Source organism: Thunnus albacares, chromosome 22 (genome assembly GCF_914725855.1).
Source record: "Thunnus albacares chromosome 22, fThuAlb1.1, whole genome shotgun sequence".
In the NCBI taxonomy this organism is placed as follows: domain Eukaryota; kingdom Metazoa; phylum Chordata; class Actinopteri; order Scombriformes; family Scombridae; genus Thunnus; species Thunnus albacares.
The window spans coordinates 1674840-1700450 of record NC_058127.1 but is presented as its reverse complement, the minus strand read 5'-3'; the positions used below and the strand labels follow the sequence as shown (position 1 = coordinate 1700450).

Below are 25611 nucleotides of genomic sequence, written 5' to 3'. Positions count from 1 at the left end.
ATTATCATAAGTAAACCATGATCGGTGAGGGGTGAAATACTTGATTACAGTAAATATTGATTACATTGATATTAATAGAGCTAAAGTTAATATTTGTGGAGAAAAAAATGTTTTTACTATTTTCAGATGGTTAAATATGCATCAGGTCATTTTGACTCAGGAACATTATTACTGTTATTACAGCTGAACATAACAGGAGAGTTAAAAAAGTTGTTTTCTCAGTTTATAAGAAATTCTGAGCAGAATACACTCAGTATTTTGGAGAAAACAGCTCAGCTGTGTCAAACAAACTCACTATTAACTTTGAACTTGTAAAAAACGAGGCTGGCCGTTGTGTTGTGGGGTTTAAGCTGCTCAGCAGCCAGTATATGTCCCTGAGTGAAGGGCGTCTCTTACTGGAACACTTTCAGTTTTGCCTGTTTCACAAGGGAGATCTCCATTTTTTGTTATTGCTTATCTGAAGTGGAATTAAGGTCATTGGGTTGCAGTACAAACCCTAAATACTACATAAATACAGTTTTGAACAGTTCAGTCCATCAAACATTAAATATCAGGTCACTTGATGATTTTTCTTTGTAAAGAAATGTGACTTTTAAAATTCACACGAGCGACATGTTTAATGCAAAAACCAGAAAATGGAACCGACTCCGAGTACCACTGGCAGGGTTTCATTTCTTAATTTTCCACACACACACACATGCACACACACACAGCTCATCTTCCAATGCAGAAGTCAGAGAAAAGATGAGAAAAGACACAAATGACGTTACTATTGAAGAATCCATGATCGCAGAGTTTCGGTTCCTTCGGGATAGAACACAGTTGGTCGCTCTTATCCACACCCAGACAGACAGCAGGAATTGGCTCCTAATGTCACATGACTGTTGGCGTTGTACGTTCTACAAACCACGGATACGTTGAATGTCTGTTTCAGTGTTGACCATTCTCCTTTGAATAATGATGTTTCATGGTATGACAACGTTGTGGTTAAGGTCTGGTTAGGTTTAGGCACAAAGACCACTTGGTTAGGGTTAGGGAAAGATCATGGTTTGGGTTAAAATAAAATAAAAAAATAAAAACGGCTGCAAAGGTCCCGACGTCTCACTAAAAACACCCGTTTTTGTCGATTGAAACAGGAAGAAGAAACAGGTGCTGGTTTCGAGGTGGTCTTGCTCTCTGCTGATTTCCAACTTTCAACTTTCTGCCGAGAAACTTCCTATCCATCCACCAACCCCTCCTCCTCCTAATAAGAAAGTCAGCTCATATAGATCTCATGTGAACTACGTCACTTTAGAAATGTTGACATGGTACATTTTGTAGAAATGTTAATATGCTACATAATACACATGTTGAAATGTAGATATTCAAAGTTTATGTGGTTTGCAGAGACGTACAATACCAACGTTTTATTCTGAAGACCAGGCTGGACTATACCTGCATTTAAATGAGACATATCACGCTCTTTGTGATTATTGATATAATGTTGGATGTTAAACATGGTCAAAGGTTCCAAACTTGCAGAAATGCTCCCTGGAAGTCAAAGTCCAGGACTTCAGCCTGCTCTGACTGCTTCATTTGCAGCTGTTACCTCTGCTTCCATCATGCTGACATCACATCATTAAATCAGATAAGTAAGGAGTTTTTAACTGTTAATAAAAGATATTCCAGTACAGCTGGAATATGCAGATTATGTCCTCTTTGAATTCTGACTACATATATAAAATATTTTGTCCATTTCATTAACGTACATGAGGGGGAAAATATTAGGAACACTTTTCAGTATAATACACTCCAGTACACCACCGCCCACTACCACCTCAATAATAAATGTAAAGTAAAATGATCACCTTTCTGACAATGTCAACAAAAACTGAAAACATATAAGGGACTGTTGGTTATTTATGAGGTGGGGGGAGGTTGCAAAACCGCTGTCAGCCTTACCGCTGTATGCTGACAGGACTCATTAAAGTTCAGTTTGTGTTGGGATGTGAAGGGTTAAATGAAAGAAGACCCTTTTGTCAGCCTATCAGAATTTTGCACCTCCACAGTTGCTGTGAAGAAAATGTTGCTTTCAGCTCTGTGATTGGTCGTCCAGCTATAATTTTACAGAGGGCTGAGTAATTCAGATAACAGTAAAATTATAATTATAACCATATCATTCTCTTCAAGATTAACTTTCAATGACAAGTTTTAGTTAATCAGAAAACTAAGGCTTTCTTCAACTCCAGGATTTCGTTTTAGTAACTTTCGTTAATGCGATCATCAAGGGTAAAGCTTGTGTGATGATGTCATTATTTGTGAGGAGGATTTGCATTTTGTCCCAGTGGCACAGGGAGGCTCAAGAACAAATATTTGTAGCTCCGGAGGATCAAGTTAAAAAAAAAGGTAAGACTTTATAATACAGCCCCATCACTTACCATGTAATTTCCCGGAACTTATGGTGTAACTTCCTCGTATGAATCCGTGCATATAAAATACTTTCCGGTTCTTACTGGTACTTAAATATAGGTACAGCGGAAGAAAACGAAACAACGAGAAACAAGGGAGTAACAGTTGGGTTTAAAGTGTAACTTCCCGGAACTTATGGTGTAACTTCCTCGTATGAATCAGTACGTTATATGTGTATTAAAATCAAATGTTTTTGCTCGTGGCAGTTATGACAATCATTTTTTATGCATGTGTGTTTGACAGGCAAGCTTCACCCACACTCAAGAGATTTATTATGCTTATGTCTTCTACTTCACTGTATGAATTTAAATAGAAAAAGTTGAGAAATGGGTCTATACTTTTGAAAATTGGCTCCTAGCAGCCATGTTGGTCCAGCACTGCAGCAGCTCATAACAGGCAAACTTACCTCTCTCCAGTGCACAGCTATGAAAGGCTTGTATTGTCATCCGAGGATGAAAAAATAACAATACAGTAATGTAATAATATACATAGTATATCTTTAATTACACAATAATAAGGTGCGCAGGAAGTTATGAAAAATGATTTTATCCTTTGATTACACGTAAACCACAACATATGTGCTGTTCTCCCAGTCTTACTCTGTAGGTAAAGACTAGTTACCCTATAAGTACATGGTAACAACAGAGAGCAGGCTGGATTATTAAATTCACACTGTTCCCCAGTCCTTACTCTGTAGGTACAGACTAGTTATCCTACCTTACCTTAATTTTCAAAAGTATAGACCCATTTCTCGACTTGTTCTATTCAAATTGATACAATGAAGTAGAAGACATAAGCATAATAAATCTCTTGAGTGTGGGTGAAGCTTGCCTGTCAAACACACATGCATAAAAAAATGATTGTCATAACTGTCATGAGCAAAAACTTTTGATTTTAGTGCACTTATACACGTAACATACTGATTCATACGAGGAAGTTACACCATAAATTATGGGAAGTTACACTTTAAAACTCCAATTGTTACTTCCTTTCTTCTCGTTGCTTCGTTTTCTTCCGCTGTACCTACATTTAAGTACCAGTAAGAACCGGAAAGTATTTTATATGTACGGATTCATACGTGGAAGTTACACCGTAATTTCCGGGAAATTACATAAGTGATGGGAAGTGGTAAAACGCGGGCTGTGTTATAAAGTGTTACCAAAAAACATCAGTCCAGCCCCCCGCCGATAAATAACAGTCTATAAGCTTCATAAAAGTAGAATTTTGCATTAGATTACGCAGGTGTTCCTAATAAAGTGCTGAGTGAAAGTTTGAATAATATTCTACGTAATTTATTTTCTGTAAGCCAGAACAAGGTGCAGTGATGTTGTAAATTGTGTTACTTTACACACCAGGGCTTATAGATATGTGCTCTATATCAGTATTGGCTTTTGTTGCTAGGCAACAGCTAAAATAAACTGAACAGGAAGGAGCCTGAGCCTGAGCCTGAAGTTATTTCACAACTCCACATTCACACAAATATCAATCAGTTTATGTATTTTATTTTAGCTCTAAGCTTTTAAAGCCTCACTTTGTTTGCCTACAGTTCATCACTTCAGAACTACAAACACCTGCGTCTCAGGTGTGCAGTTATACTGCCCGGTTACACGGAAATAACAGAATTCACACCACTGACCTAATAACTAATATCCTTTACAAAGGTACTAATACAGCAATGTAAAAATAAGTCCTGCATGAAAAATCTACTACAGTAAAAGTACATAAGTATCATGAGCTTGATGTAGTTAAAGTATTGCAGTAAAAGTACATAAGTATTATGAGTTTGATGTAGTTAAAGTATTACAGTAAAAGTACATATATGAGCTTGATATAGTTAAAGTATTGCAGTAAAAGTACATGAGTATTATGAGCTTGATGTAGTTAAAGTATTGCAGTAAAAGTACATAAGTATTATGAGCTTGATGTAGTTAAAGTATTACAGTAAAAGTACATAAGTATTATGAGCTTGATGTAGTTAAAGTATTGCAGTAAAAGTAGTGGTTTGGTCCCTCTGACTGATATATTATTATATATGACATCATTAGATTATTAATAGTGAAGCATCAGTGTTAGAGCAGCATGTTACTGTTGTAGCTGCTGGAGGAGGAGCTAATTTACACTACTTTATTTACAGTTAGCTAGTTTAGTCCAGTGGTTCCCAACCTAGGGGTCGGGCCCTTTGGTCCTCTATGATAAAGATGCTGAGCTCATCGGGCCCCTGGACACAGACATGTAAAAGTTCATACGACAGACTGAAAGATCAATAACGGTTGTGTCATTGGCCGTTGTTCGGTGTTTCTCCCAGCGACATTTTAAAGGTGAAGCCGAACTATTTGGTTCTCCTCCTGGTTCAGAAGCTGCAGCTGAACTTCAGTATTTAGTGAACAGCAGAGAAAAGTACAAAAACTTTATTCAAAAAGACTTATTGTTTGTGCAAAAACAGTAAAACTTTTGAAAAAAGAACAGAACCATGAACTCTTAAACTGCATTTTTTTTTTTAAAATAACCTGATTTGGTTTGTAGAGAGTGACACAAAAACAAGATGGTTTTAGATTTCCAATTCACATTGTGACCACGTGAAGATGCTGCATCATATTCTCATAAACAATCATGAAAATCATCCAGGGGGCTAAGTTAAGAGTATTAAAGGCTCCATGTCAAAAGATAATTAAACAACAAGCTATTCAGTGAATCTGTGATTTTATTTCATTCAGTATTTCACTTCCTGTTTTTTCTTCTTCCACCATCAGAAAACCACAATGAGACACCAGAGGAAAAAACCTACACTTTGTACGTGTCACTCTCCATGTGTTGTATCAGACACGTCAAGTCTTTCATCAGAGTGTGTGGTGAAAATAGCTGGTTAGTTCTTCATTTGTCTCACTGCAGACTGAAACAACTCATCTGCTTCATTTACAACCTTTTTACTTGTGTTTGTGTAAGTTAATGAAGCCACTGTTGGTTGATATTTGAACTACTGTTTTCCTGTTAACTGCTGAAGACAAAACCACACAACCACCATACTCACCTCCACAGAGGAAAGAGGAGGGTTTAACTGCTGCGACTGAACAATGAGTTGATGTCACATCACTATGAGGTACAATGGAGGAAACATGTCTTCAGCAGCTGCTCTGTGAGTACAATCTGTAATGTTCACAATTAATAATTACATTGTTAATGGGTGTAGTTAGATATGAGTGATATTTACTTTATAAAACATTTTAAAATGAAAATATGATTTTATCTCTATATAAAACAAGGAATCTCTGTCCGTATGTTTGTCCTTCGCATATCTCAAGAACCGTTCATCTGATCGACTTCACACTTGGTGGGTGTATCGTTGGGGAAACAAGAGAGTGCAATGCAACATGTTCAATATTAATAAACTTGGAATAAAAAAGCGAGCCGGCAGGGTGGAGCTTTTGAGCTCTATGACTGCATGTCATGATCAGCGCTGTACAACCCTGCCATGAGAGATATGAGAGGAGGACATCTCTCTTCATTTGATAACGTTAAAAGTTGGGCTTTGTTGTGGGTTTCCTAACTCATTTTAAAAAAGATAAGAGACAAGGAGAGAGAGAGGGCGGGCAAGCTCAGAAAACTAACTAAACCTGTCAAATAAATGTAGTGGAGTAGAAAGTACAATATTTCCCTCTGAAATGTAGTATACGCATAGAAATACTCAGGTAAAGTACTTCCAATTTATACTTAAGTACAGTACTTGAGTAAATGTACTGAGTTACTTTCCATTACTGCTGACAGATACGATGAGAAAAGAGAAATTCTTCGTTCAGATTTATGAGCCACTTTGCAGAATTACTACATGAAAAGGAAAGTGAGATTCAGGTGTTCTTGTCTTATATTAAAATGCATCTTTAAAATGACGTTAAATAAAACTTATGAGAAATATTTCACCAAACAATTCAGAGGCTGCAAACAAACCTCAGAACTGTTTGAATCTATTCTCACCTCCTCCCACAAAGTACATCCTGTCTCTACAAGCTTCATATTGAAGTCTGTTGAAGACAGAGATTTGGTGTTCTGATATTTGGAGTTTGAGGAGATTCACTGCAAATGAACTTTAACTTTAATATGAACAGACAGATGTGTTATAAACATTTCACAACTTCTATCCAAAGTGCTGCAAAGTATACTTAAGTATTTATGTTACTTTGTACTTCTACTTCAATACATTTTAGAGAGAAATATTGTACTTTATTAAAGGTCAGTAGCTTTTGTTCAGACGAAACTTTCTTTATAAAATGATCCGTTTATAAAATGTACGTTGTTATAGATTATTATACTGGTCAACAGTGTACATTGCCTACATGTTCACATTAATTAATCAGTATTAATATTCCAATATGATAAATATCTAAATGGAGGCATTTTGCATAATGAGTGCTTACTCTGTGTTGTATTTACTTCAGTAAAGATCTCAGTCCTTCTTCCATCACTATTCATAAGTTCCATCTTGTGATTTAAAACCAGTAATTGATTAATTGCAAATCTCAAACCAACCAGTGTCATCATGTCTCTTCAGTGCTGACCTCACTGCTGTGCTGCACAACAAACCAAGGTCAGTAAACTGTTATATGATGAGCCAACACTTAACCACAAGAGACACATGCTGAGAGTTATTACATCAAGATTTCTGTTGCTTTATTTTATTTTTTCTCTTTTGTTGCCACCAAATTATCAGAAATCCAGATTCATGAATCTGATGCATCTGTTCTCAGTAATTTAAGGCTGTTTTTTTTATCAAACTGGTCGTCACATGCAAACGTCTACATGTTGCTGCTTGATGCTTTTTAAGATGCACTAAAACCAAGAGCAGGAGCCAGCAGAAGTGTTCACAGTACATCAGCAGTTTATATTTGAATGAAGTTAGAAATAAGAACTGAGTATTAATGTCCTGTCAGAAATTATTTCTGGTGATCATTCACTGATGAAGCAACATGCAGATGTTTGCATGTGACCAACAGTTTGATATTTCAGATACATTTCAGAGCATAACTGTAACCCCCAACTTTGAGTAAACATGTATTAATTGATAACCCATTGAAGGACGATTCACGATTTTCCAAGTGTGTCTTAAACCAACGGTTAGGAGCCCAAATGAACATTAAACCTGTTTTTCTTGCTGTAATCATTCCTCCTGTTCATACTGACCATTATAAGATCCCTTCATAATGCACTTACAATGGAAGTGACGGGGGACAAAATCCACAGTCCTCCTTCTGTGCAAAAATGTATTTGAAAGTTTATCTGACACTAATATGAAGCTTCAGAGTCCAAATGAGTCAAATCAAGTAGATATCGTTCAACGGTACAGTCTTTTTAGTGCCAAAGTCCCTCTTTTTGTTACTATACTTCCACCTGCAGCTCAAAAGGGAAACACTGTCCGAGGAAACACAAAGAGGGAATTTGATGATAAAAAAACTGTAAAAGTGGCAGATATCCACTTGATATGACAACATGAAGACATGTGTTTGTAATCTTAAGTGTTGCCAATAATGGTGGACAGCATCCTGACACCTGAGATACTTGCACATGGTTGTGCAACTTACTGATGGAGACTTGCACGGCATCCTGACAGATTTAAACCTTGAATTAACTTGTGACTCGACTCATGAGATGTTCAAACCCATAGGTCTGTGTTGGTGGGTGAGACATGAAGTCTAGTTTGAGTAACTGATCCATCAGTTTGATAGATATGTTGAGATGTAATGTTGAACCTTCTGCTTGGATGTTTTCTTTAAGACACTAAATGGCTCATTATGTTTTTCTCACAGCCTCTCTGACTGTGAGTCCCAGCAGCTCTCAGATGTTTCAAAATGAGTTTGTCTCTCTGAGCTGTGAGGAGAACGACAGCTCTGCTGGATGGACTCTGAGGAGGAACACAACCAGAGAAACCAGAGCTGAGTGTGACAACCAGGGAAAACCAGCTGGTTCTGTATGTAACCTCAGCTACATAACCACAATGGACAGTGGAGTTTACTGGTGTGAGTCCAGAGAGGGAGCCACCAGTAACAGCATCAACATCACTGTCACTGGTAAGATCAGACTGTGGAGTTAGTATTGATGAAGCTGAGTGTAAATGATGAAATGCTGTAGTTTGTCTCTGTGTTCAGATGGATCAGTGATCCTGCAGAGTCCTGTCCTCCCTGTGATGGAGGGAGATGATGTCACTCTGCACTGTAAAACAAAGACCTCCAACCTCCCAGCTGATTTCTATAAAGATGGCTCCCTCATCGGGACTGAGCCTGCAGGTCACATGACCATCCGCAATGTTTCCAAGTCTGATGAAGGCCTCTACAAGTGTCACAACAGCAGTCATGGAGAGTCTCCACCCAGCTGGATCACTGTCACAGGTGAGGAAGTCAAAGACAAATCAAGTCAAGTCAGCAGTGATGTCACAGTGTACCAACACACCCTGGAGTACACTTCTACGTCACTGCAGCGAGGTGAGAGGTTAAACCGCTGGAGGTCAGTAAAAACAAGACCTTCAGCTGCGGTCAGAGTGGGTTTCTGCACCAATAAGGAGTTTTCAGCATTGAAGATCTGGAATTTCCACCATTAGATGATTCATGTTTTTTGTTTTTCAGTAATACATATTATGGGTGATGTGTTGATAAGAGGGCTCAGATTTAGGAGCTTGAAGATACATTCATTTATTAGTGAAGTGCTTTTTGTTGTAAAATCAAATGTGGAAAACAAGTAGGTTGATGCAGTTTAGACTCCATATCAGTTTATACAATAACAATACTGAGAGTCTGCAGCATCCAGCATTAAACTTAGTGAAATATTGTGACAATAGCGCGACTCTGTGCCAACCCGGCAGACATCAAAGCTACTATAAGTCTTCAAATCTTATTAACAGAGCAATGATTTCCAAAATGGCCACCAGCACACTTATTAGAGGGTCTGAATTTAGAGATTGAGACCAGAATGACTGGTTGAAAACAATGATTGACTCAGTATTTCTAGAGAGAAGTTGAGGCTGTTTGAATGGGAGTCAGTTGGAGCAGCTAGCAGCTGTTGGTGGTATTTTAAGGTCCTTTAGAGTGAAGACACATATTGCACATATTAGTACTGGACACGTTATAATTTCGACCAGATGTATATTACTTTATGTAGTGCATTTTATTCTAAACATTTCTATTGACAATTTTTGGATTATTTCTTGGTTATCACAGACAAACCCACCACCACAACTCCTCCTCATTCTACACTTCCTTCCCATCCTACAAGTCCTCATCATCCTGACGTCTCCCCATCCCCCTCTCCTCCTCCCTTTGTGTTGCTTTATGTTCCACCTGTCTGTGGTCTGGTCCTGCTTGTTCTACTGGTTCTGTTGATTCTACTGGTGAGACGATGCGTCCGGAGGAAATCTCCAGGTCAGACACAAATTCTTGGATATCAGATTCAACATATCACATGTAGGTTTAGTTATAGTGCAACAGTTTAGATATACTTTGCTTAAAAGTCATAATTCTTGTTGATTTGGAAGTGTTTAATACAACAGAAAACACTGGTTGAGCTGCTACTTTGTCAGAAATACAACTGAAGAGCAGCCAAACAAACTCACATTGTCTTAATAAAGTCAATAAGAAATGATAACAACATAAACTTTTTTTACAGCAGGAAATGTGTTTCCTGTCAATCCCTCGTGCATGTAAAGTCAATCTGAATTTGTTTTTAATACACACACAAACAGAATTAGTCCTTTTGTTGTTTATTTTTTCATTATGTGTTATTGTTTGTTATTGCATCACATTGCATGAGAGAAAAATCAGTGTGGATCCAGTGATGGAGGGACGGACTCCACCAGTAACTATAAAAACTACTATGTACAGACAGATAATCACAAAATGTAAATACACTGAAAGGCTGTTGAGGAAAACATGCTGTAATCTTAAGGATTATAACTTTAATTTCTATCTTATGGTCACATCTTATTTACATCTATGTATAAATGTTCTACATTGAGGCCTCCAGTATTTCAGAGTTTGTGTTTATTTCTACTTGTATGTTTGTGAGAAGTTAGTTAGGAGTTATTGAGTTTGAGATTGGAGACGTTTTTGGATCATTGTGGGTTATTTGTGGGTTAAGACTTGCTTTAAAGGAATATCTTGTGTCTAGATGGATGTGTGTTGAGTTTAACATTAGATTTTGGTTACTGAATGTTTTATGTGAGTTTACACATCAGGAGAGAAATGTATGTTTCACTTTGTGGATTAAAAGCCACAAACTGACTTTTCATTGTCAGTATTTCACCTTTTACACATTCTGTTGACATTATTTTTCACTTTGATACTTCACAGTAAACTTTTCACTGGTAACTTGCAATAGATCTTATACGTTAGTATATATGTTTAAATTTAGTTTGTGGTCTGAGTGAACAGAAGCTCTGCTGCCGTCCAGTTTCCTGTTTTCTGTTAAAGACGCATCAGTTGAATTTGGTCAGGTTCACCGCAGGGCTGATAAACCAGAGCAGCTTCTCTGCTTTACTTTAGGCTCATTACTGGAACTTTTAATGCTGTTTGATTCATGTCAATAACTGATAAATGTGCACATTTCTGTATATTCTGCTCACATATCTGTAACGTTTAGTGTTCTATTCATTGTCCATTAACTGAACTGTTTGTCTTTAGTGAATACGTTTCACCTTTATTTGTTATTTTCAGACATTATTACCCTCATTGATACAAATATTCAGCACATGTATCAGCTGCAGTAATAATATTTAGTTTAATATGTGTTTTATCTCCCAGAGAGTGACCCAGTTCCAGTTTATTCATCAGAGAGAAGAACAGACGACGTCAGCTGTGAAGCGAACAGGACGAGAGGTACAGCAGCTCGTCTTTAAAGCTGCTAAAATCAATATTTTTATATTAACAGTGGGTCAAATAACAGTAATGAAATGTGTTGCTCATACTGACGACCATGATATTTCGATTTGAACTTTACGAGAAGCTTTTCTTAACATTTGAACAAGGTGTTGCATATTGTGTGAAGTGTGTCAGTTATATTGCAGAGAAGCAACAGCTCTGTGGTCATCCAGCTTCCTGTTGAATTATGTCTCCTCCTTCTTTCACTGCAGGGGTGTTAAAAAGCAAAAAAACTGTAAAAACGTGTCTGTAATTTACTTCAGTTCAAAGAGGGGACATTTACACTGATGTTTGCAGCTATGATCAATTCTTTTCCTGTGATATCTTATTTTAAAATAATAAAAATAATATCATGTTTTTATTGTAGTCTTATTAACATTCTGGGTTTTGTTTTTTGGATCACATGTTCTGCAGCAGTTTCATTGGTTGTATTAAAGGATAAGTTCACAATTTTTCTAGTTTAGTTCTAGTCTTAAAACTACAGAACCCGAAATTGTGAACTCATCATTTAACAGTGTTTTATTTTCCAGAGAGCGATCCAGCTGTAGTGTACACAGCGGTAAAAACAACAACAGACGTCTGTTATGGACAAATAGCCATCAGCCCAAACAGCAGGAGAGGTCGGACAGGTAAGTCACTGTTAATACAATAATCACTGCACATACTGTATGTAGATTGTGTTCATACTGGGCACAACGAGATCCTTCAAAGTCAGTGATGAGGCACAAAATCCACAGTCTGTGCAAAAATGTTTATCTGAGGCTAACATGAGTTAGTCAAATCAAGTGGATATCTTCCAAAATTAGTCTTTTTATTCAGTTCAATTCAGAATACTTTATTTGTCCCTCACAGGGCAGTTAGAGGCAAGCGAGTTAGCAAACATCTTAAAATATGACTAATTCAATGTCAGAAAGAGTTAAAAATACATGAGGATTAATGGCAGTGGTTGTCTGTCGCTGTCCAACAATATCCAGCACCATGAAGGCTCTTTATGTCACAAAATACAAGGAAACTGATCCAGTCTGATGCCCTCTGGTGTAATACCAAACTTCCTGTTGTTTGTTCTGATTACATCATCAGGAATGATGTTGTATAAAATTTAGGGATGCACGATATTATCGGCACGTCATCAGTATCAGCTGATATAAGCTCTAAAATGAAATATCGGCATCGGCCCGAAATGAACATTTTCTGCCGATTATGAGATGCCGATATGTTGCCTTCTCCTCCGCTGCCTGACTGTTTCACCCTGACGGTCCTGGTGCTTCCTCCGCAGGCTCCACTTCACTCAGCTGCCCATCAGACAGGCTGCGTCTTATAGCGGAGGCTAGCTGGCTGTGCTGCCCTCTGGCCATGCTGCGGCTAATGCTCCGCTAGCCTCTCAGCTAACGTTAGCCCCGGCTCTCCGTGTGGATCCAACCGGAGCACCGAGCCCCAGTTTGTTATTCAGGTTTAAGTGGGAGGAAGCAGCTGATCTGACGGGCAGCTGAGTGGAGTGCAGCCTGCAGAGGAAGCACCGGGACTGTCAGAGTAAAATAGTCCGCGGAGGAGCTGCTGTGTTCGGCTGCACAGATAGGAAACACCCTGGTTGACAGGATGTACAACTCTGTTTGGGAAAAAAAAACAACTTATTTTTGGTTTATAACGGCGGTTGGCAACCGGTGTTTTAGGTGCATTACCGCCACCTTCTGCTTCGGAATGTGGACCAGAGATTAAATCCTACACATTAATCCTGTCTGTCTTATAAACTCAAAGAAAACTCTACTGCTCCACCCACTTGGCAGGTTCATTAAAGTTTTAATGCTGAGCTCCTGAACTCCAGTCTTCCTAAATTTTTCCCTCATATAATGTCTTTCTTGATCATACTTAGTACAATCTATGTTTGCATGCATAATAGTCTCCTCAGCCAGCTGGAAAAAAATATGTGCATATATCGGTATCGGCAATAGGCCACAATGAGTTGGAAATATCGGCATATCGGATATCTGCAAAAAATCCAATATCGTGCATCCCTAATAAAATTCCCTGTTTGTGTTTCCCTGTTTAGCTGCAGTGGAGGGATAGTAACGATACTGAAATGACTGTGACTTGATTTGACTAACTCAGATGGCTGAAGCTTCATATTAGCTTCAGATAAACTTTTAAATACATTTTTACACAAAACGAGGACTTTGGATTTTGGAGGAAACTCTTAACGTATAAGTGAGTAGTATATAAGTTGTGCTCTGCAGTTACTCCTGTATCTCTCAGTATTTCATCAAACAGTATTTTGGTGCAGCGTCTCCAGCTGTAGTGCGATGATGTCAGTGAGCACAACTTTTGGTTTTAAGCTTGAAAAGAACTGACATCATGCCTCTGACCTATTTTGGACTAACTTTACTCTTATTAAACAGAAACAAAAGAACCAACATGTTAATCAGTGAGTTATAGAGGTGCTGGTCGGTGGATTTTGTTGCCTTTGGACAGAGCCAGGCTAGCTGTTTCCCCCTGTTTCCAGTCTTTATGCTAAGCTAAGCTAAATGGCTGCTGGCTGTAACTTTATGTTTAACTTAAAGACATGAGAGAGGAATCAGTTTTCTCATTTCACTCTCTGAAAATAATTGTAGAACTATTCCTTTAATGTCTAATTGACCAAAAAGCAATGAAATACCTGTCACTGTCTCTTATCTTGTTTGAACTGTGTGTGTTTCTCAGAGTGCCCCCTAGAGTCAGAGGTAGTCTACTTTTCACTGAGGAGGACCTCCACTCCTTCACACCAGTCCGACCACTGACGTCCTGCTGCTGGTCTGCCAGCTGCAGACTTCTGTATATACATTATTTATGTCATTAGATGTTTGCTTTTGTGTTTCTAACAGGAACAGTTGTAACTGAATGTAGAGCTGCAACGATTGTCCAATAAACCAAAATATTCTCAGATGTGAATTGTTTTCTGTTTTTCTTCGTCATACATTTTTTGACTGTTAGTTGAACCTTAAAAAGCAATTTGAATACATCACTGTAGGATATTATAATATTTCAGACAGAATGATTAATCAATTAATTGAGAAAATAATAAAATAATCATTAGCTCTGATTGAACGCTAATAAAATAATAGTTGTATTATCTCTGTTGAAATGAGGACACATTACAGTACAGAAAACCATCGATCTTAGAAGTTATGTACGGAAGCCCTGAGAGAAAAAAAAATTCTGATGATCCATTTTCTAAGTCTGATTTAAATTGTTTCTTTCTTGTGTGTATGACTTAAGAACAGGTGAATTTCGCCCACTAGAGGCTGAAGTGCAGCACTACTCCATGTTCTAAATAGGACTCAAAACATTTATGTTTTCTTCCAGGTGACAAAAGAAAGACATGACAGTAATGTTACATAACTTGCCAACACACAATAAACTGTATGTACCTTGTGTTTAATTCAATTCAATCTTCAATTCAATTTTATTTATATAGCGCCAAATCACAACAAAAGTCATCTCAGGGCACTTTTCACATAGAGCAGGTTTAGACCGAGCTCATGGAGAAATTAAACTCACCTGGAAGTAAACATGGATGTTTTTAGTCCTATTTAGAACATGGAGTAGTGGTTCACTTCAGCCTCTTATTGTTTCTTTATTGGCATTAGCTGCTAATTTAATGGCCGCTAGTCTTCCTGGGGTCCTTGCAAGAAAATGATTACAACAGAACACAATACAGAGTGTTATTGATAATAAATTAAAATAAGAAAAGAAATTACCATAAAATTAACAATAATGATGAACTAAATGAAAAAGCATGAAAAAAATCTAAAATTCACGCTCACTTTGAGGACTAAATTAAAATTAAATTAAAATTTAAAATTTAAAATTTAAACAAAATTAAATTTACAATTTACCCATTCATGAAATAAAATAATGATGATAATGAAATTTAAAAAAAAATTAAAAAGAAGATAAATATAGGAGAAAAACAAAAACATGAAAAAACAACAGTCATCGTCATCTGCAACAATTCACTTTTCAGTATCTTTTTAAATCTATATTTATTCTGTATGAATCTTGTGGATGGTGGTAGCTTATAATTAAATATGACTCTATAGCACACTGTATATTTTAAATTAATATTTCTAGGTAGGTAGGTTGCTGGTGAAATGAGTGTGACTGTTTTCTATATCGACTAATAGATCAGATAAAAATGAAGGATTCCTTGACAATAAAACCTTCCTAAAAAATGAGAGAAGGCTTAGAAGGAGTCTGCATTCAACTGTCAACCATGAGAGGCGTTTATACATAACAGTCACATTTGTTCTATATGAACTAACCTGGCAGCTCTGTTTAGTGCCAGTTGAAGTTTGTGAAGCTCCTGATGACCATATGATGAACAATATTCTAGATGTGACAAAACAAGTGACTGTACAACCTGATTAAAAGTAGAAGCAGGTATATATGTAACACATTTCCTCACCATAGCAACACCCTTACCCATTTTAGCCACTATATCATCAATATATCATCAATACTTCAGCCTCTGGTGGCCGAAATGAGTATTACAACAACAAACACTTTTAATATGATCCTGACAAAAAATGAATAAATAAATCACCTGTTCTTAAGTCATAAACACAGGACAGAAAACAATTAAGATCAGACTTAGGCTTTTTTTCTTACCTGCCTCTCAGGGCTTCCGTGGTTAAGTGTGTTTTTTAAAAGTATAACGTGTTTCTCAAAGCAGCACATTCACACAGTTAAGAGCTTCTTAACTTTGGCTGTCTGTCTGCGGTGATGCAGATGATCATGAACAAAAAGAAAATAACATACAGATCCTGGAAATATACCGACAGGAATGTTTCAGTCAGAAGAGATGAAGATATGAGAAGAAGAGACACAAATTGACAGATCAGTTATTGGATTCATTTGTGAGTTTTTGTTTCATTTAATATCAAACGTCACCCAACAAAAAACATGATAACAACGTTCCACTGTGATGAATTTACATATATAAGTTCAGATGATGATGTTCTGTCTGTTAAAACTAACATGGAGGCGACTGTCAGCCTGGCAGAGTTAACACACACTGAGAGCTGCTTTGACTTCCTGTATTCTAAGTTATTTATGTTCTGTTGGTTTGTTGTTTATTTGCAGCTCAGACACACAGCAGAGATGTTTTCTGTTGTTTCTCTAACTGCAGATGTGTTAACATGGACTCTTTCTGTTCATTTCTAGATTTACTTGAGTTCAGTCAAAGATTGTCTCCTGTGAAGAGTCTCCACTCGACTCATTTAGGAGCTTTGTAACATTTTTCAGACTGTGTCCCAAAATCTACAGCCTTGAGTCTGTAGTGTGTTCATACTGGAGAAGAGACTAAGTTCAGTTTACTCAAAGCAGACAGCGTGCAGACTGCATACGGTGGATGTCTGTCATGTCTGGAAGAAACCAGGCAGCGCTCATCACCTACCCAGTACCATCCCAACAGTGAAGCCTGGTGGTGGTAATATAATGCAGCATGTAATCGTCATAGCAGCTGGATGAAGGCACAGACTAATAACTGGTGTCAGTAAATCGTGAAAATGTGATAATATCACAAACTGTCTTCTGTTGTCAACAGACTGATCATAAGTGAATAAGTAAAGACTGAATTCACAATAAGGAAACAAATCTTAAAAACAACAATCTTTATTGTGTCAAAACAATCCCATTAAAAAACCATAAACAGAAGAACTTCAGTGTGTGAAAAGACTTCACAGGAGGTAGTAAAGATTTATTGATACTGCGACTCTAATTGATACTCTTATCAATTCTTCTTCATTACAAAAGAATTGTTTCTTTTGTATTTTAAAAAAGAATACATTTGGAACAGGATAAGAATTGATTTCATATTTTAAATATAACAATATTGTTTCTAGAGCAGCAACAGTAAACAGTAAAGTCATTATAAGCTCAGTAACATCTCACTAGAAATAAACTATCACTTGCATCGTCAAGAACATTTTGATTAGAGCTGTAATGAACTCGGTATGAACAGGAGGAATGATTACAGCAAGAAAAAAAGGGAAAAAAAGCTGCAGGACACAAAGATTCAGGAGTTCAGAGATCTAAGACCTTTCAGACCTGCTGGGGGACAGCTGCTGTATAGTGAACTTGTTGGTCACGACGTTGTTTATGTTGTCTATGAATCACAAAACCAACAAAAACAGCAAGAAGATGAAGCACAGCAGTAACAGTTAGAACAACTGTCAGTCCAGGATTTCCTGCCTTTCCTTCATCCTTGTCTCCTCCATCCTTGTCTCCTCCATCCTTGTCTCCTCCATCCTTGTCTCCTTCAGTCCAGGTGTTTCCAGCTGTGTGACCTGCAGAGCAGAAACAGGTGTGAGGTATCAGCTGTCAGGTAGGTGATGACTGAAGAACTCTACAAACTCATGTCAGATATTATCTACTGAACTCTGATCACATCACTCATCTCACCATCAACACCTTTATAAACACAAACAGCTGATCTGTGATGAAGCAGCTGCACTTCAAACTCACCTGAGTCACTAACTGTCAGATTGATGGTGTTCATGAGCTCAAGTCCATTGCCGATCACAGAAACACGACACTCGTATGTTCCAGTGTCGTTGATGGTGACGTTCTTCAGAATCACAGAAACGTCTCCGTCCTTCATCTCTGGATCTCTCAGCTGCACTCGACCATGAAAAGATGGATGCTGGTAGTGGTCATATGGTCGGTTCTCTCTGAAGAAGAAGACATAGTCATCTGTCTTCAGGTCAGGTCTGCTCAACTTTAACGCTCTGATGGCTTCACCTCTGGGACACTGAACAGTGACATCATCTCCAGGCTTTACTGTTATCTCTGCAAGATTTCAACAAAAACAGAAAATTCAAACAGAGTTAGTGATACTTTCATCTTTAAATAAAATTAATCATTCAATATAAACTGTCAGAGTCAAAGCAGGAGACAAATATAATTGGCTCTCTTAATTACAACTTAATATATCTTAATTACTTAATTGACTTAGTTTATTGTAAATATGACTTAGTATCATGTAATTATGAGAAAAGATCTCATAATTACAGTAAAGTTTTCTTGCAATTATCAGATACTTGGTCATAATTATGAATCTAATACGATGGAGGGGGATTCTGAAGACAACAGAGAGCAGCAGAGTGAAACACACCAGACCTGTTTTACAGCAGAAAGCAGATGTGCTGCTGTACTTACTGCCAGTCTGAACTGTAATCTCAACAGCCACTAACTGTAGTTATAATAGAGCAATAAAGTAACACAATACAAACTGAACAGCAGTAAATAACACGTATGTTACTTATTAATGTTCACTTTTTGTTGATAATACTTGTTTGTCAACTAAGTTATGAACACATTTTTGAGACAGTAGATAACTTTGTTGTTGTAAAATGAAAAAAATGTTTCTGATACAGTTTTTCTTCGTAATAATCTGATCTGACACAGTATTAATGACAATTCTAACATTACAAGATGATAAAAAATCATGCATCAATCAAGACATGCAGGACTGGTAAGATATTACACACTGATTATGAGATCATTAGTGTTCAGAAAAGACTAAAAAAAACAAAAAAAAAACTCCACAATCATCAGACATTTGAACACAGACTGGAAGCCACTGGTTTCTCATTCTAGACGATAACCTGACATAGATCAGTTCAGGGTTGGTTAACGCTAAAATAATACCGTCTGCAGAATCAGATAACCTGCACATACATCTATAGAAAAGATTTCAAATTACAGCAGAGCGCGTGGGAACACCAGCATTTATTTTGGCGACTCATGTCATGACGCTGGCCGGTCCAAGATACCAGAAACAGCCCATCACACACGTATATACATATATATATATATATATAATATAAATATATACACACACACAAACACACAGAACGTACCTTCAGCGTTAGATGCCAAAAGAAATAACGTGAAAACAGTTATAAAGTATAAAGCAGCCATGGCGACAGAGCAAGATGGCGTTTAGCCTTTCTTCGTCTCCCTGCCTTTAACGTAAGACGTAAGACGTAAAATGTAGCTGCGGCCATGTGGACGGTCACCAAGGCTGCCATTTTTGTAGTTTTAGGACTGTTATAACTATCGTTGCACTTTTTGGAGGCTCTGATCTTAAGGTTTAACTGAACATTCAAGTAATGAACATATTCCTTATTCTGATCAATATTTTGTAAAATTAATTTCATTCATTTCAATTTAAAATTTGAACATATAACAGTTCTTCTCACTTATATATTTGACATATTTTTTATTGTAAATTTCTTTTAATACTATTTAGGATTACTTAATTTTTTGTGTATAATTTTGACTGTACTGCACTACAATACCAAGCTACTTGGCAATAAACCTGATTCTGGTTCTGAACTGTTTAAACTAGTCTGAAATGAAAAAGTGCTTTTTGCAGGTTGTTAAAACTCTTCCTTTCTCTGCTGTTGTCACATCTACGTGACCTCATCTTCAACGTGCACCCTCACATACACGTTTCTGCTGTGCTCTGCACTCTGCTTTCATCATTATGATTATTCTCTCATTCAGGCTAAATGAGAGCTGCAGGTTTACTGTAAGAGGAACTAAGGTCTAGTCATCAACTAAAATGGTCCTTTTAAGTCTTGAGGAGAAAAAATCACCTTCTGAGTTTTGCATTAAAATAGTTCTTCATTTGAGATAATGAAGGTTAAAATAATCTGCTTTTGAAGTTATGATTATTCATTCCTGTATGACATTACAACTATCAGCTAGTGGTGCTAATAGCTCCACTAGAACCTGAGTGTGGAGTTGGATAGCTGTTGTGAGTCCATATTATTTGTGCTTTGTTGCAATTGTTAAACTTTGAAGATGCCTTGTGAGTACTGAGAACAGCAACCGTCAGCTTTAACATTGTTAGATCAGGTTTGATTATACAAATCATATTGTGATGTGTTGTAAGAATATTTCATTTATATAAATTGTTTGTCCTTGTTTAACCTTGAAGATGACCTAGTACCCTGCAACCTGCTACCATTTTAGGCTACATAATATTTTTATAAATATAATTTCAAATATGAAATAGCCATTCTTCCAATAATCATTTCCTGGTTTTCACAGATCCCTCAATCTAACTAATCCAGACTAATGCAGGTGGCTGTTTCTGACTTAATCCAAGAGGTTAGCTGGAGTAGAAATGCACGAATTTTTATTTTTATTTATTTTTTTTTTTTTTAAAGTTTGCTCCCTCATTTTAAAACATAACCAGGCGCCCATGAACAGCACTATATAAATAAAGTAGTTTAAGTGCATTTCCTCGTCTATAGCACATCGGCACAATACACCTATATTCCCCAAACGCCCTCTGGCGTTTCGGAGGGTTACAGCAACGAAGCGCGAGTATAACCAAAACTTCACTCACCTGCTCACAGTCCAGTCATGAAGAAAACTCAGCTTCCAGCAGAGATTTGGAGGAACATCCAGTCTTCCTGGTTGCCCTCCCCCGACAACCAGCCTCCTATCCGGATCCACCCCTCCGTGTTTGTCGGCATTATTACCCGAAGTCTCTATTTTACAAACTCCACAGAGATTATAAACCCAAACAATGGAGGAAATCCCTCCTCTGTAGACAGAATATGTTAATTAACCCGCAGAAGTTCCCCTTCTGTGGAGGACCAGCTGTCGAGGTGACACAGTCACAGACTCCGGAGAGAACTGATCTCACACGTTCAAAGTCCAATGATTTGAGTGTTGACTGTGGGCGGGTTAAACAGTCAGTTCATGATAAGGACCTACCGGCATACGTTACTTTAGCTGCTGTCATGAAGGGGAACTGCTCCTCTGTAAACTCTCTGTTTCATATTTAAACATAATGAACACTTTCAACCATGAGTTGACGAGTTAAACATCCATAATATACACCTCATAAAATCAACAAGGTGTAGATACTAGTCTTCCAGACGGTTCCAGTCATTTTACTGCTTTGTAAATAAAGTATATTTACTCAAGTACTGAAGTGCAAATTTAAGGTTCTTGTATTTACTGGAGTATTTCCATTTGATGCAACTTTATACCTCTACTCCACTACAAGACAGCTATAGTTACAAGGTATTTCTCAGATTACAATTTTTCAAAATCATCCTGTCCAGTGAAAACTATCTATCTCCAAATTTTGTGATTTTGAATATTTGTGACAAACAGAAGGATTAAGTGATCATTTATGGGTTGAGAAAGTTCTCCTATTTCTTGAGCTAAATAAACTATTTTTAATAGTGGTAATTTATTAAATAGTTAATTGTACTACTATTGTATCAGTAGATTCATTGTCACAAAGTAGAAAACTGTTTTTTCTGAGCTCATGAAAAGTTGACTTTAGAGATACGTAGTTCTCACAGGACAGTGATGCTGCAAACATATGATGATCTTATAAAACATGATGCACTGCTGTAGATTAAACTACCCAACAGTACATAGAGGTAAATATAATCAGTACAACCTTAAACAGCAGTAAAATGCAACACACACATTTATGTAGCAATAATATTAGAGATATCATATATAATAATAAAACACTGACAGGGACAATTGTTCTGCAGAACAAGTACTTTTATTTTTCATTCTTAAAGTAATATTTACATACTTTTACTTAACTAAGGTTTTAAATGCAGGACTTTTCCTTGTAGTAGAGTATTTTCACTGTATTGAACGGTATTGCTACCTTTAGTTAAGGGTCTGAATACTTCTTCTACCACTGAGTATCGATATGTGACAGGGTTGGTTTCAGAATGTAAGCCTGTAGTTAATGTAAGTCCAATGCCATTGTAGTGTTAGTTCAACCACATGAACACTATTAGAAAAGTTTCACAAATTACAGAGTATTTGAGTTTATGTGCAGAGACAGAAACTTTATCTGGCACCTGGTAGGTCTGCCATGAGTAAAACTAGACCTATAAACAATTACATAGCAGGTCCATACAAACCCCCTGTTAACTTTGTACAGGTTCAGCATCCTCACTTCAAAGAGGATGAGAGTGAGAGGGGAATAAAAGTAGAAAAGACAATCACATAGCAGGTTTACACAAACAACAATACTGCTGTTATAAATTAATCTAAAGCCCTAAAACTGTCTTTCTTCTCAGATTTGCTCTCTTTCTCATTCCAGTCTGATTATTCGGTAAACATGTTTCATCTCTTTGTTCAGTATGTTGGCGGCCAGCGTGTCTCAGTCACCAGGGAACAAAATGTGCCAACCACAAAGAGAGAAAACAACACACCCAGATATGCAAAGAAACATGTTATGATGTTATCAGCTCAGCAGAAAGTGAAACACGTTGCCTCCACATTTATAATTCAAAAGATGCTTTGTTGGAGTTTCAGGTTGAGCAGGTTTTATTCTGCTGCACACAGACATCTGTTTAATAAGACAGGAATACTTTCTATATCATATTATATTATATTATATTATATTATATTATATTATATTATATTATATTATATTATATTATATTATATTATGTTACAGTATAGTATAGTATAGTTTAGTTAAGCATACTTGAATCTGCATCAGGCTGCTTGCTGTGAAGTTTTTATTGGCTCATATTGCTGCTGTTTCTCAATCCAGTTCTACTGTCAATGTTGTATTTTTATTTTCTCTTTGACTGTAATTTTATTCCTGATTTTATTATTTAATATTGACTAATGAGAGGTCTGTCTGTATTACTTATTTTTATGTTGCTGCCTGTCTTGACCAGGACTTTAAATCTTTTTTTTTTTTTCCTGAAAAAAATGAAGGTAAAATAAAAATAAATAAATAAACAAAATGGATCATTGATGAAAAAAAATATTTGTTTGCAGCCTTACAGGCAGATGGAGGAGCTGTCAGGACCAATATTAGACTTTTGGGGTCTCTGGTGATCTGGACTTCCTTTGGATAACAGGAACTTCCTGTAATGTTTTCAGTAAAACAATGTGTTGTTATCATCAGTCTGACGCTCTGCTGAACTGTATCACTGATGTGATCTTCAGATATAACTGGTCAGGTCAAATTTTTTTAACATTCAGTGCATAACATGATCTGCATTCATGTGAAGTCACGTAAGTTAGTTCTGCTTCAGAAAGACTGAATCATGTTGTGTTTTCTGTATTTAAGTGTCGTGTGAAGAAACAAACAAACAGGATTCATTTCGAACAAGACTGATCTGTTGTCAGAGTTTCATTGTAGCTAAAAACATCAGCAAAGGTCAGAAGATGTGAGCTGGAAATTTCCAGAGTTACAGTTAAAGATCATAAACCATGTTCTCTTTCTATTTTACTATATATATATATATTTACATATACATATATATATCTAGTATAGTTCTATTTTACTATATTTATTGAATTTTTATTAGGACTCAGGATTCAAAAGTCAGCAGAACCTGCCTTATTCATGACTCTATTTATCACTAAGAGTCAGACTAGACTGTGAACTCCCTGCTGTCAGAGTAATGCCCTAAAGATCAACTGGCAGTGTAGATAATAAATAACTGTGTGGTACAAAGTTCAGGTGTGTCAGACTTTGAGCTTGTCTGAACAGGTTTAATTGCAGGTAAGATGAGATGTGCAAACAGAATCAACCACTCACAGCGTTTCTGGATTCACTTCTGCAGAAAAGAGACTTACTGCACCTGAATAATATACATTTGAAAATAAAAAATATATTCAATTCTTATAAAATATTTTCTTTTGTTCATGGGACACTTTTGTGGGGAAACATTCTGCAACAGCAACAAAAACTTCACATGCAGGATGAACTAAATGTTTTCTGTCATCAGATACAGATGTGTTTAAAGCAAAGAGAAGATGGACTGTTTTAAGATATTATATCAAAGTGCTTTTATTTAGACTTAGACTGAAGACGTCTAATCTGTCTCACATTATTAAATTGGATCTATACACAGAATTCTGTATGTTGCACTTTTCTGCACAATGTTCAGTACATTCAACTCATTTACAAAGAAACTTACTTTTTTCTACAAGCTCATTTACAGCGGTTTATGGTTTGGTTATGGAGTTTTACACTGAACGACACTGAAATATCGACAGGACGACATGATGATAAAACAATCAACAAACAAAACCTCATGCAGCCCAAATATCTGCAGCCAAAGCTGGTTCAGAAAGAGCTTTTATTTTTCAAAGAACATTTTAAAAAAAACAACATTTACAGCTGAGTTTTAGCGCTGATATGGATGCATCTGCAAATTTATATTTCAATTGTTTTTCGACAACATGTGTTTTGATGACAACATGTGTTAGATGATGAACTTTGTGTCTTTGGTAATGTGGGATATTAACAGAGATACATATTGTGCTGTGTACAAAACATAGTTATTAGTTGACAACATAATATTTTTTGTTGTTATTTTTTTATTAAAATCAATCTTTTTTCCAGTCTCAGTCAATACAACCTCTTCAAACTGTGCTGCAGCAAGATGACTCACCAACTAGAGTCCACATATCTCCTGTTTTAGCATCTTGACACTGGTTCCCTGTATGTTTTTGAATTGATTTTAATATTTCAATGATTACTTGTTCTGTTTCCTCTTTTGAATCTCTTTAAAAACACTTTTTTAGAATCACTTTCTGTTGAATCAGTTTATTCTTTATGTTTTCACTCTGTGTTTCAGTAGTTCATGCATTAACAACACTTGTAATTATTACTGTATCAACTCTGTATCAACTTTTATTTGATATGTTTATGGTAATTTCTCTTCTTGTCTTTGTAAAGCACTTTGTAACTTGTTTTTGAAAAGTTTTACATAAATACAGTTGTTATTTATTATTATTTTTAATCTCGTTGCAAAATGTTCTGTTTTAATTAGTTATTATTATTGTATCTGTTATGATTATTATGATTTATCATTATTATTGTTGTTGTTGTTGTTGTTGTTGTTAGTAATATTATCATTATTGTGCCGAAAAAGTATCTGGGTATCACAGATCGTAACAGCTCCAGTTCCCAAACTTGGCAGACTGGTTGGAAATCTCACCCACTACTCAGAAAAAACAAATTATGCCGATTGGCCAGATGATGGCGCTACAGAAACGGTCTTTACATTTTGGCTTATAACTTTTGAACTCTAAGTCTGACAAACAAAATTCATAATTATTTTTGTGGATTCCAGGGTCCAGGGCCAACACTCGTTAGGGGCCCTGCTGGGTCCGCAGGCGAAGCAGGAATAGGAGAGTTTAACTCTCTCAGCTTCTTCTATTCATTCTCTATGGTAGTGTTTATCACTATGGGTGTAATCCCCGC

The 25611-nt window shown here is 36.6% G+C and overlaps 3 protein-coding genes across 6 annotated transcripts in view; 2 read left to right on the top strand and 1 right to left on the bottom strand.

Moving 5' to 3' along the window:
- The window catches only part of LOC122974254 (nectin-4-like), a 28078-nt gene extending 8710 nt beyond the window's left edge, over nucleotides 1–19368 (bottom strand). The window contains exon 1 of one of the 2 annotated variants that reach the window (XM_044342271.1): nucleotides 19238–19368. In XM_044342271.1, coding sequence (XP_044198206.1) covers nucleotides 19238–19298 — 61 coding nt within the window. In that variant the 5' untranslated portion in view covers nucleotides 19299–19368. The remainder of the gene's footprint in view (nucleotides 1–19237) is intronic. The other variant, XM_044342272.1, reaches the window with a different exon arrangement.
- The window catches only part of LOC122974156, a 144319-nt gene that overhangs the window by 17699 nt on the left and 101009 nt on the right, over nucleotides 1–25611 (top strand). The gene's annotated exons all lie outside the window — the stretch shown is intronic.
- LOC122974171 (Fc receptor-like protein 5) lies at nucleotides 5191–14264 on the top strand. 3 transcript variants are annotated; one of them, XM_044342131.1, is made up of 9 exons: nucleotides 5191–5310; nucleotides 5485–5581; nucleotides 6992–7027; nucleotides 8244–8504; nucleotides 8583–8822; nucleotides 9648–9848; nucleotides 11226–11300; nucleotides 11873–11971; nucleotides 14037–14264. In XM_044342131.1, the coding sequence occupies exons 2-9, from the start codon at nucleotides 5551–5553 to the stop codon at nucleotides 14111–14113; spliced, it is 1020 nt and encodes a 339-aa protein (XP_044198066.1). In that variant the 5' UTR covers nucleotides 5191–5310; nucleotides 5485–5550; the 3' UTR covers nucleotides 14114–14264. The 3 variants fall into 3 exon arrangements, with proteins under 3 accessions (XP_044198066.1, XP_044198065.1, XP_044198067.1); XM_044342130.1 differs by having other exon boundaries at nucleotides 5450–5581; XM_044342132.1 differs by having other exon boundaries at nucleotides 5196–5238; nucleotides 5450–5581.

Bases quoted from the DNA above. Each gene is read 5' to 3' on its own strand.
- LOC122974171 (XM_044342131.1), top strand. From the start codon at position 5,551: ATGGAGGAAACATGTCTTCAGCAGCTGCTCT. The intron at 5,582-6,991 runs GTGAGTACAATC...ATGTCTCTTCAG, and splicing joins ATGTCTTCAGCAGCTGCTCT to TGCTGACCTCACTGCTGTGC. The intron at 8,823-9,647 runs GTGAGGAAGTCA...TGGTTATCACAG, and splicing joins CAGCTGGATCACTGTCACAG to ACAAACCCACCACCACAACT.